This window comes from Siphateles boraxobius, unplaced genomic scaffold (assembly GCF_051911475.1).
Source record: "Siphateles boraxobius isolate OS27281-9 unplaced genomic scaffold, OSU_SipBor_1 41, whole genome shotgun sequence".
NCBI classification, from domain to species: domain Eukaryota; kingdom Metazoa; phylum Chordata; class Actinopteri; order Cypriniformes; family Leuciscidae; genus Siphateles; species Siphateles boraxobius.
The window spans coordinates 28,885,001-28,897,105 of record NW_027509042.1 but is presented as its reverse complement, the minus strand read 5'-3'; the positions used below and the strand labels follow the sequence as shown (position 1 = coordinate 28,897,105).

General features: G+C 41.0%; 1 protein-coding gene across 5 annotated transcripts in view; it reads left to right on the top strand.

Moving 5' to 3' along the window:
- LOC143706794 (centrosomal protein of 95 kDa-like) overlaps positions 1-12,105 on the top strand; it is a 256,104-nt gene that overhangs the window by 232,571 nt on the left and 11,428 nt on the right. For all 5 annotated transcript variants that reach the window (XM_077199099.1, XM_077199100.1, XM_077199102.1 and 2 more), the window contains one exon: positions 6,600-6,671. In XM_077199099.1, the coding sequence (XP_077055214.1) occupies positions 6,600-6,671 (72 nt within the window). The remainder of the gene's footprint in view (positions 1-6,599; positions 6,672-12,105) is intronic.

Sequence of the window (12,105 nt, the reverse complement as noted above, 5' to 3'; positions counted from 1 at the left end):
CTCAGTTGCAATCATCTAATGTCTCGCCTGAACTGAGTTGTTCTTCACCCATATGGAGTGTGTTTGACCCTGTTTCTCTTCTATCTCTCAGAGAAATTGTTGATCATTTGAAACCTTCCTTCTGCTCTCTTGATGTTCTCTCTCCGCGTATCTTGAAACTAACTTTTGATTCGGTTGGAACATGTTTGGTGTCTCTTATTAATAAATACTTGAGCACAGGGACTATCCCTGATACACTAAAACAAGCTACTGTTACACCTTTGCTCAAGAAACCTTCACTTGATGTTAGGGATTTTAATAATTTTCAACCTATTTCTACCCTTCCTTTTATTATAAAAGCAATTGAGAAAACGGTTCTCAATCATCTCCAATCTCATCTAAGCGCAAATCAAATTCTTTAAACTTTCCATTCTGGTTTTAAGCCTCTGCACAGCACAGAGTCTGCTCTTTTAAGGGTTTCTAATGATATACTGTTAGCAACCGATGCTGGTGACTCTGTGATCCTAATACTGTTAGACTTAACCTCTGCCTTTGATACAGTTGATCATAAAACTCTATTATCCCGACTAGAATGCTCTGTGGGAATCCAGGGAACTGTCCTCAGCTGGTTTAGATCTTATCTAACAAATAGAAGTTTCTCTGTTAAACTGGGTAATTTTTCTTCCTCGCCAGCTCAACTCTCCTGTGGAGTGCCGCAGGGGTCTATTCTCGCACCCATTCTTTTTTCCATATATTTACTTCCTCTGGGCTCCATTTTCAGAAAGCATGGCGTATCATTTCACTGCTATGCAGATGATACACAAATTTATTTTCCCTCTGAAACGCAACAAAGATACTGCACTAAAATCTCTTTTTGCATGCATAGAGGAAGCAAAAATGTGGTTTTCTCAAAACTTCTTATTTATGAATAAATCCAAGACCGAGGTTATAGTCTTTGGCCCCCATGACAACTATAATAGCAGCAACATTGATCTGGACTATCTTGATCCAAAGTCATCTTGCATTAAGAACCTAGGTGTTCTCTGGGATCAAAACCTGAAATTTGAAAAACAAATCAATGCTGTGATTAGTTCTTGCTTTTTTAAGTTACGTCTTCTCTCTAAAATTAAATCCTCCCTTTCTGAGAAAACACTAGAGATTGCAATCCATGCGCTCATTACATTGCGTTTGGACTATTGCAACTCTCTCTACTTTGGCATACCCAAACAGTCTATTGCGCGTCTCCAATTAGTACAGAACGCTGCTGCAAAGTTCCTCAAAAGAAAACGCAAATTTGATCATGTTTCACCTATCTTAAAATCTCTGCATTGCCTGTGCATTTTAGAATCGAGTTTAAAATTCTTTTATTTGTTTTTAAATCCGTAAATAATCTGGCACCAAGCTATTTGTCTGAGCTACTCTGTCCACACAACCCCACACGAAACTTGCGGTCTGGTGATCAGAGACTTCTGTCTGTCCCCAGATCTCGGTTAAAGAATAGAGGGGACAGAGCCTTTGCTGTTGCTGGCCCTAGGCTGTGGAACAGCCTTCCGGTTTACATCAGAGCTGCTCAATCTGTAACTGTTTTTAAATCCTCTCTTAAAACCTATTTTTTTTCTTTAGCTTTTAATTCATTGTGAGCTTCTGTCATGAATGTGTGGTTTGTCTTTGTTCTTTATCTTGTGTATTGTTCAGCACTTTGGTCAGCCCTGTTTGCTGTTTTTAAATGTGTTATATAAATAAATACAAACTTGAAACTTGAAACTTGAAGGCACGGGTACGTGCCTAAATCCCTCATCACACCCTTCACGGCCCAGGTTATTTCCCTGTCCGCCTTTCCGGTTCACAACGCGGAGAAGGACCCGAGTCTCCTTTGCCCTGTCAGGGCACTGAGAACTTATGTGTCCCGCTCGTCTGTTTTCAGACAGACTGAGCAGCTCTTTGTTTCGTTTAGCGGGCGTTCTAAGGGACTAGCCGCATTAAAACAGAGCCTATTCAGGTGGATAGTCGACGCCATAGCACTGGCTTACACTTCTAAGGGCCTGCAGTGTCCTTTGGGTGTCAGAGCGCACTCCACAAGAGGCGTGCCCTCGTCGTGGGCATGGTCTAGCGGGATTACCTTGCAGGATATCTGTACGGCAGCAGGCTGGGCCTTGCCGTCTACATTTATACGGTTTTATAACCTAGAGGTTCCCGCCTTACAGGCTAAGCTTCTGTCGGTCTAGAAATCAGCACTGTCTGCCCCGTTGCGCCGGCTCAGAATGCTGCATTTTGCTTGTGCATCGCTCACTGATCGATAGAACAACTCCATGGGTATTGAAAGACCCGTACTGCTACCCAGTTCAGGCTGAACGTTTTTCACCCTGACTGCGTGGTACACTGTTAATATGGTTAGTTCCCGTAGGATGCTATTTATGGGGAATGACGCTTCTAGCCTCTCTTCTCTGACTCTCTGTGAGTCCATGGTGATTATGCACTTTATGAGCCCCGGGCTACTGCCCTTGGGACTTTGGTGTCGGATCCCAGTATGCACAGCGTTTTACACTGTGTTCCCCTAGCGTTAGATATTACGCAGTACGAGAGAACCTCTCGTAAGAGAACGTACTCGGTTACTAACGTAACCTCGGTTCTCTCTAGAAGGAGGAACGAGTACTGTGTATCTTGCCGTGCTTACAACATGCTCTGGTTCGCTTCGGCGATGAAAAACCAGTTTGTATCAGCCTGTCGAGCTATATTTATAGATCGAGGCCACGCCTATTTCGGAAACGTGACGTAGTGGATCGCGAAGCGCCCCCATTGGATATGGCGTCACGAAGGGCCTCTCTCGATAGGCTGCTGCTGTTGCCGCAGGTCAGCCAATAGGCACGCAAGCTGTCTTGCCTATGTCTGCATACTGCTGCAACGCGTTTTAAATTAATTCAAAATTAAGGATAATTTTTTGGCTTCAATATCTTGTGGAAAAGAGGTTTTTACCCTAGCGTAAGATATTACACAGTACTCGTTCCCCCTTCTAGAGAGAACCGAGGTTACGTTAGTAACCGAGTACGTTCTCCTCTGCTGGCCAGGGAAGGTTGAATACATTATGATGAGTATTCATAACTAGTTATCCTTTGCTTTGTCAGAGAAGTTATTGGTTTATCCTCTGTTTTGTCAGGGAAGTACGTATCGTGTCAGGAAAACATCACAAAATGGTTAGAAAGAATGCTAGGCTGGTTCCAACTACTGAGAAAGGTGGACTAGCTACCCCTTTATGGACAGACAGTGAGCTCAAGTCATTGTTAGGGGAGCAGATGGATTCCATAGTGACTGAGTCAGTCAGATTGGATTTGACAAAGAAATTTGGTGTTCATCCAGAAAAAATATGGTCTATTGAAGAATGCAAGAAGGTGTTAGGTGCATGTATTAGGAAGTGAAACATAAAAGGCATTATCTGCTGCCACAGATAATTTGGCTTATCTATAGCACAAGAACAAGCTAGGTGTATTGCTAAGTTAAAAGAACAGAACAAACAATTGCACACTCGAGTTCCCTGTCTCAGGAAAAAGGTGGGCAATAACAAGGCCTCAACCAAATGTGACTCAGAAGACCAACAGTCAGATGAAACTTATCCTGACTTACAAGCTTTCTTTGAAACAGATGTAGTCATTCAATCAGTAACTGATGAACCTGTAGATTCAGTAAAGGTGTGTGGCGCTAGGAGAAGATCTCAGGGAATTGAGGGAACTGAAAGTGTTCCTCCCAACTCTTCTGTTGTCCAAATCCAAACTGTTGCCAAAGCGCTAGGACCTAAAGATATAGAGAGACTATCCCAGAGCTTACCCTCAGCAAGCACAAATTTTTCTGAATTTAGAAGAGCATTGATCAGTAAAATGCGTCTCTACGACATGTCGTTGGCAGAAGTCACACAGCTGATTTCACAAATTCTAACTGAATCTGAATTCAACAGTTTTGAGTCTGTTACTTCTGAACTACAACATGCCAGAAAAGATTAATTGAGAGAGGGAGTTCTGAGAGCGTTAAAGAACATTGTTGGACCAAACATGGACTGGTCAAAGATCACTAGTTGTGTACAGGAGGAGGATGAAACTGTTTGTGAGTACACTGAAAGATTGTGTGAGTACACTGAAAGATTGTGTCAGTCAGCTGCAGCATACAGTGGGATAGCTGACACTTCAGATTAGGTGCTAGATGATAATGGTCCCCTAGTTCGCACATGGTTTGATGGTCTTTTGTCAGAACATAGAAAGGCATGGCCTTTCTTAGACTTCACATGCTCCACTAGAACCCTGCAAAACAACTTGGAGAGGTTAGCTACTTGGGAAAGAGCCTTGAGCAAGAGTAAAAGTTGCAGCAGCATCCTTTAAGGTCAACACAGAGAATCAACAGAAACAAACTTTTTTGGGGGGACTTTTTTTTTCACGTTTTGATATTAATGACTTTTCAGACAAATTAAAGAAACTTACAGAGGAACAGGCCCAGGTTGAATCCATACCTTTCTCAATTACAAAGAAGGAGGTTAGGTCTGTATTTAAGAGAACTAAGGTAAATAAGAATCCAGGACCAGATGGAATTACTGGGAGATTGTTGAAGTGCTGTTCAGAGCAGCTCTGTGGGGTGTTTGCTGAATGTTTTGAGATGTCCTGGGAACAGGGTACGGTCCCAATGGCTTGGAAGGAGTCTATTATAGTTCCAGTGGCAAAGGGCAACTCTGCAAGCACATTAAATGACTACAGACCAGTGGCATTGACTTCACTGGTCATGAAGTCATTTGAGAGGATTGTAAAGCGGCTTCTGCTGTTCAGGGTGGGTGGGGCCCTGGACCCCAGCCAATAGCAGGGGGTAGAGGATGCCCAGATTGCACTTTTAGATCTCCTTTATAGACATTTAGAGGGTCCTGGTACACACGCCAGGCTCTTGTTTTTGGATTTTTCTTCTGCTTTTAATACTATCCAGCCACATGTTTTAGTTAGTAAGTTATTATCAGAATTTAATATTGAGAGAAATTTTGTGAGCTGGATTTAGTATTTTTTAACAAATAGAACACAGCGTGTTAAGGTGAATGGTTGTCTCTCTGAAAGGTGTGCCTCTTCCACTGGCTCCCCGCAGGGCTGCGTACTTTCACCTCTACTATACATCCTCTAAACTAACGATTGTAGGAGTCGGTATAGAAATAGACACATCCTCAAATATGCTGATGATACAGTTATTGTCAGTTTACTGCAGAAACATGAATCTCAGCATGGGCCAGTGGTCGACTAGTTTGTCAGTTGGTGCGACAGGTCTTTTCTCCAGCTTAACACCTGTAAAACTAAGGATATGCTTTTAGATTTCTCCTCTGCCCACCTACATAAAATGAATCAGTATAGAGGTGGTAAAGCAGTATAAATATTTGGGGACTGTGATAGACAGTAAACGCAAATTTGACATTAACACAGAGATGATCTGCAAAAAGGGACAACAACGATTATACTTCCTAAGGAAGCTTAACTCTTGATAAGGCTATGCTGTCTTTATTTTATAAATCTTTTATTGAATTTGTTCTTACTTTTGCTTTTATTGCCTGGTATAGGGGGCATCAGCTTGAGGGACAAAAATAACCTCAGCCATATTGTGAAGGTGGCTGGTAAGTTAATAGGCTGTCCACAGGTCTCCTTGACAAATATTTATGAGAGGCAGGTTATGAGGAAAGCAGATGTCATGTTGGACTGTGTAAATCATCCTCTTCATTGTTCTTTTGAGGTTCTCCCCTCAGGTCGGAGATTTAGAGTCCCTTGTTTTAAGTCCAATAGGACTAAGAACTCTTTTATACCAAGTGCAATTCGGTTGCTAAATTTGTACAATTCTATGACTTAGATGAGTAATACTGTAACAGTAATTATTTATTTATTTATTTTTTATTTATTTATTTTTTAATTAGTAGTTTGTGTTGTTTATTTGGTATGTGTATGTGATGTCTACCTGTTGTGTGACCTTTACGTTTACCTGGCTGCAAGACAAGTTTCCCTTAGGGGATAATAAACTGAAACTGAACTGAACTGAATCCATAACAATTACATTTGCCATGGTTTACGGCTAGCGTGCGCTTGAGCTTGAAATAGCCAAATATTACGCCCATATAGCCTATTAAAGGCTCATTATGGTTTAGTATAAATGTAAGATTAGTCGACTAATGGTTCAAATGAATGACTATTAGTCGCCTCTAAAAATCTTCAGTTGGGCCTTAGTTTCTTAAGTGTCAGCTTCTGAAGCAGTGTCTTGTTCCTTACTCAGGGAACCAAGGTTACAAATGTAACTTAGATGTTTCAGGGGCTCAGGGGCCCTTTACATGATTAGAAACAAATTTAGCACATGCGTTTTCTCTGGCAACATCAATCTGATCATCTTTGGGACAGAATATTAAACCTAAGGCAGCTATTAATGTTCCATGGGCTATTCTTAAATATACAGAGTATGAAACATTAATACATATTTTCAGCTAAAGTTCTTGACTTCATATAAGGTATATACAATTGCAAAAACCACTGTTTAATTCTCACTAATTTAGTGCTTTGATTTTAAATTTTGGTTGCCCCTGTACAGTAGTTTGTGTAATGTATCAATTACTTTTTGTTCTTTTGCAGTTTTCTTTATTGGCCGAAACCTTAGCCCATGAAAGGCAAGACATACAAATTCGTACGAAAGCACAGGAAAAGGTGAGTTTTTGCTGACTCCATAAACTATAAATTAATATTTTTCACCCCATTGTTTAATATTTGTTTCAGACCAGTACTGCCTAGGAGAAGTTGCCTAGGAGTCTTCAACTTTTTACTACAACTGTAGAGAAAGCCACGTGATCTTGTTTAACAAGATCTTATAATAAATGTCAAAAGCTGTCAAAAGTTTGGAAACATTACCATTTTTTAAATGTTTTTGAAAGAAGACTCTTATGCTTACCAAGGCTTCATTTATTTAATCAAAAATACAAAAACAGTATTATTTTGAAATATTATTACAAATTAAAAGAACTGTTTTCTATTTTAATATATTTTACAATGTAATTTATTCCTGTGATGGCAAAGCTGAATTTCTGTATCATTACTCCAGTCTTCAGTATCACATGATCTTTCAGAAATGTAATATGACTTGGTGCTCAGGTAACACTATTATTATGGGTTCAAACACGAAGTGCTGAAACCCTATTGTAATTGTATGGATTTTTATTATTTTTCTTCCGCCTTAAAACGCATTGTGCTGCTCAAACCGTAAGGCCTTGAGACTTTAAACTTGGCCAGACGGTAGTTCTTAATTTGGGGAGAACCTATCAAAGTATGACCCCAATTGGCCCATAGGTGGCGCTACAGTGACCAAAAGTAAGAAATCGCTCACAACATCCTAGACAGATTACAGTGATATATAAGACACTTGAGACTACAATATGTAGACTCAAGTGTCTTATATATCACTGTAATCTTTGGCTTAAAGCTCCAGTCGGCAAGTCTGCAGATTGAGTGGACTTAGAAAATTTTTTGAATGTTTACAACTCTCATGCCCCTCCCCCACTATCAAAGAATACCCTCCCACCGAGTTCGTGGCTTCATGCTCGTCAGTGCCAGTGCACCAGATTTTCTGTGAACGCGCCCGTCTCATCAGCATCCATCAACACCATGAAGTATTTTGTTATTGTTGTTGTGTCATTTTGGAGTAGATTGTTACGAAATGGATTACCCACCAATTAAACGTAAATAAACACCATCGTCTGTCTGAAACGCTATTATTGCTGTATGTTGCAGACATTGTCATTGTACATTTTTCTACTGCTTATAACGTTATGTCAGAGCTAGTAAGATAGCACATACAATAACAGTAGCTTTACTACTGTTCTTACTCTCGTAAGAAAGATTCATTGATTCTTCCTAAAAGCCGAACTTTATCCCTTCATCTGGACATGTTTATCCACCTAACGTTACATTCACACGGATTTCAGTGCAAACAAACCTGCCCAACAAGTGCTAACGTTAGCTATCCATACCAACACATTAGGGCAAACATACATTACTAACATAACACTAAGAAATAAAGGTACTGGTTGATAAAGCACAATTACCTGTGGAATTACTATAACACTAAGAAATAAAGTAACTGGTTGATAAAGCACAATTACCTGTGGAGAAGAAATGTTGCAAGCTCTGCATCCAGCTTGAACCCAATTAAATCACGTAAATCTCTCCACCTTTCAAATGCCGATCCGATGTTGATCCTGGTTTATTTACGCACTTTCTTTCTTTACTTCTTTATTTTCAGCAGGTGTTCTCTTTTCCTGTATTGTTTTTGACCTCCTAGCTCTTGAATGGAATCTTTTCCGCCATCACTCTTCATTACTGCGCGAACTTCAGGCGTGTGCATGTGATTGTAACGTGCGCGAGGGGTGGCGTGTGCACGACCTCTGATTGACAGTCAGATCTCACACACCCCTGCGCTGATTGGACCCGATGATCCGGGACGGGTGGATTTTTCCAAAACAAATAACACGCTCCAGGTGGAGTTAGAAGCTCGGTCTTTTTTCTAAAACCACTTTATTTATGTTGTTCTGTCGGATTATAGTGTCGATTTCACTGAATATGATCAAAAAATTGTTGCCGACGGGAGCTTTAAGCCGGATAGAACGTGGACATTGGCGGACATTTGCGTATTTCAAAAACCATGGCCACCATCGGCCAATGAAGTTTTAGCACCTATTAGACAAGGTTAACGGGGGCCAATCGGAACGAAACTCGGTGGGCTTGTTCGGCTCATGGCCTCTGTAATCACGTGGTGTTTCACACATCCACACAATATGCATATCATTCGATAGATCTCCTCATACTTAAACACCTTTCCCTCAAGAACCACTGCTGTCAATCAAATCGTTCATTAAATATTCGCGATTATGTCAAAAACCTACTGCGAACTAGTCCAAGGGTTTTCACCTGATCAGAACCAAACCAGTGCAGGACAATTCTCTGTACTCTCTTGATCAATAGTTAATATTTTGAAATTTTGCATTTGATTGCTATAACAGGGTCATTTAGAAAATGGACGTGGCAAGATACACTCAAAAGCCTATAAATCCTAATCGAAAACTCAGAACTTCACGAAAATTGGTGAGTATATGTGACAACATTCTGAACAAGCATGCAATTTTATTGAGATTGGACAATAGGTGGCGCTATAACTGTTAAAAAGTTTTAAAACCATATATTTCCTATGGTAAATTGCCTGTATTGGCTGTAAATGGTCTTTTCCATCTATTATGTCAGTGGTTACATGCTTGCTAAATAAAACTTTATAATTTTTTATGCATATGTGCTTAAAGGCCTTAAATGCTTGAACCCCCATCAAATGTTGCTCGCAGCTTTAATTAGGGCCCAAGCCCTGAAAGGGCGCAGAGCCCTATTGTTTTCCTTAGGATTATTATTTTTAGGGCCCAAGCCCTGAAAGGGCGCAGAGCCCTATTGTTTTCCTTAGGATTATTATGTTTAGGGCCCAAGCCCTGAAAGGGCGCAGAGCCGTATTGTTTTCCTTAGGATTATTATTTTTTTTCTCTTTTTTTTTTACGACTATTCGGGCACTTTTGAGGCCCTTAACGTGCCCGAAAACTCTTGAAACTTTGCACGCGGGTCAGAACCCGCGGCCAGCAGGGCCGGGCTGAAGATGGTACCCGGGCGTGGCAGGGGGGCTAGACAGCGCCCCCTGGAACGGGGTCCGAAAACTTGGTCCATAAATCAAACACGCTTGCATGTAAGAATATGAAACTCGGTACACATAGATCTCATCGGTTCATATATACTTCATACTCTTACTTTTTACCCCAGCCCAACAGGAAGTCGGCTATTTAGGGTTGTTTGTAAAACGCATGCAATGGAATTTAAAGTATTTCTCCTAGAGAATTCAAAGAAATGGCACAAAACTCGGTCAGCATGAAGTCAATACATTGAGGATGAAAAATTGCCAGGGGATTTTTGATATCTCGAACGGTTTGCCCGTGGCGGGGAAACGAAATTATGGCGAGAAACAGGAAGTGTGTTACAACTTCAGCATACATTAACTGATCTTGATGAAACTTCAGCAGTGTGTTCGCTGTAAGAGGCCGATCACATGGATGCGACTATTGTGAGTCAAAGTCATAGCGCCACCAACTGGCAGCAGGAAGTGTGTCACTTTCAAAATGCTTTGAAATCACCCTCTTATTTTTACCCGATTTGCTTCAAACTTCATCTGTATAATGTAAACACACGCCAGATGTAGACCTGTGGAAGGATTATTTAATATCTAAGATAATGTTGCCTTGGCAACGCATCAAACTTTAATATTCTTGTTTGATGCTTTTGAGACTCTTAGCATGCTTGAAATTGCATGAAACTCGATAGACACATCACATTTATTAGCCAGTAGACATGTGCAAAGTTTCAGAAACGGGTGTGGTGAGGGGCTCAGTAGCGCCACCTTTAGTCAAAAATGGGGTATTAGTTTTACCTACAGTAACAAAAATCGGTATGTATATTGTTCTCCTCGAGCCGGACAACTTTCTAATTTACAGTCATTAGCTCCGAACAACACAAAGTCAGATATTTTGGTTTGAATGTGTTTTTCAGGAGAATGTTCTCCCTCCCTCTCCCTTTGTCTCTGTGTGTGGGGTTTGGGGAATTTGACTATTATTTTAATGTAGTTCAAGGTTTCAGGGGCTTTTGGGGCCCTTAACGTGCTTGACAACTCTTGAAACTTTGCACACAGGTTAGAGCCCACGGCCATCAGGGCCGAGCTGAAGCTGGTACCCGGACGTGGCAGGGGGGCTCAACAGCGCCCCCTTGAATGGGGTCCCCAAAACTTGGTCCATAGATCAAACACGCTTGCATGAATTAATATGAAACTCAGTACACATATAGATCTCATCGGGCCGAACAACTTTCCCTCGGTCAAGTTTTCCTTAGGATTATTTATTAGGGCCCAAGCCTTGAAAAGGCGAAGGCCCTATTGTTTTCCTTAGGATTATTATTATTAGGGCCCAAGCCCTGAAAGGGCGCAGAGCCCTATTGTTTTCCTTAGGATTCTTCTTCTTCTTCTTCTTCTTCTTCTTCTTTTTATTAGGGCCCAAGTCTTGAAAAGGTGAAGGCCCTATTGTTTTCCTAAGGATTATTATTATTATTCTTATTAGGGCCGAAGCCCTGAAAGGGCGCAGAGCCCTATTGTTTTCCTTAGGATTTTTTTTCTCTCTTTTATTAGGGCCCAAGCCTTGAAAAGGCGAAGGCCCTATTGTTTTCCTTAGGATTATTTATTATTATTATTAGGGCCCAAGCCTTGAAAAGGCGAAGGCCCTATTGTTTTCCTTAGGATTATTTATTAGGGCCCAAGCCTTGAAAAGGCGAAGGCCCTATTGTTTTCCTTAGGATTATTTATTATTATTATTAGGGCCCAAGCCTTGAAAAGGCGAAGGCCCTATTGTTTTCCTTAGGATTATTTATTATTATTATTATTATTATTATTATTATTAGGGCCCAAGCCTTGAAAAGGCGAAGGCCCTATTGTTTTCCTTAGGATTATTTATTAGGGCCCAAGCCTTGAAAAGGCGAAGGCCCTATTGTTTTCCTTAGGATTATTTGGGCCCAAGCCTTGAAAAGGGCGAAGGCCCTATTGTTTTCCTTAGGATTATTAGGGCCCAAGCTCTGAAAGGGCGCAGAGCCCTATTGTTTTCCTTAGGATTAATATTATTTAGGGCCCAAGCCTTGAAAAGGCGTAGGCCCTATTGTTTTCCTTAGGATTATTTATTATTATTATTATTATTATTATTATTTTACTACCTTTTGGGCACTTTTGGGGCCCTTAACGTGCTCAAAAACTCTTGAAACTTTGCACACGGGTCAGAACCCGCGGCCATCAGGGCCGGGCTGAAGCTGGTACCCGGGCGTGGTAGGGGGGCTCAACAGCGCCCCCTGGAAGTGGTAAAAAATCTTGGTCCATAAATCAAACACGCTTGCATGTAATAATATGAAACTCGGTACACATATAGATCTCATTGGTTCATATATCCTTCGTCATATACGCCATAGGCCTTTACGCCAGCCTAACAGGAAGTCGGCTATTATGGGTTGTTTGGAAACTCATGCTCAGGAA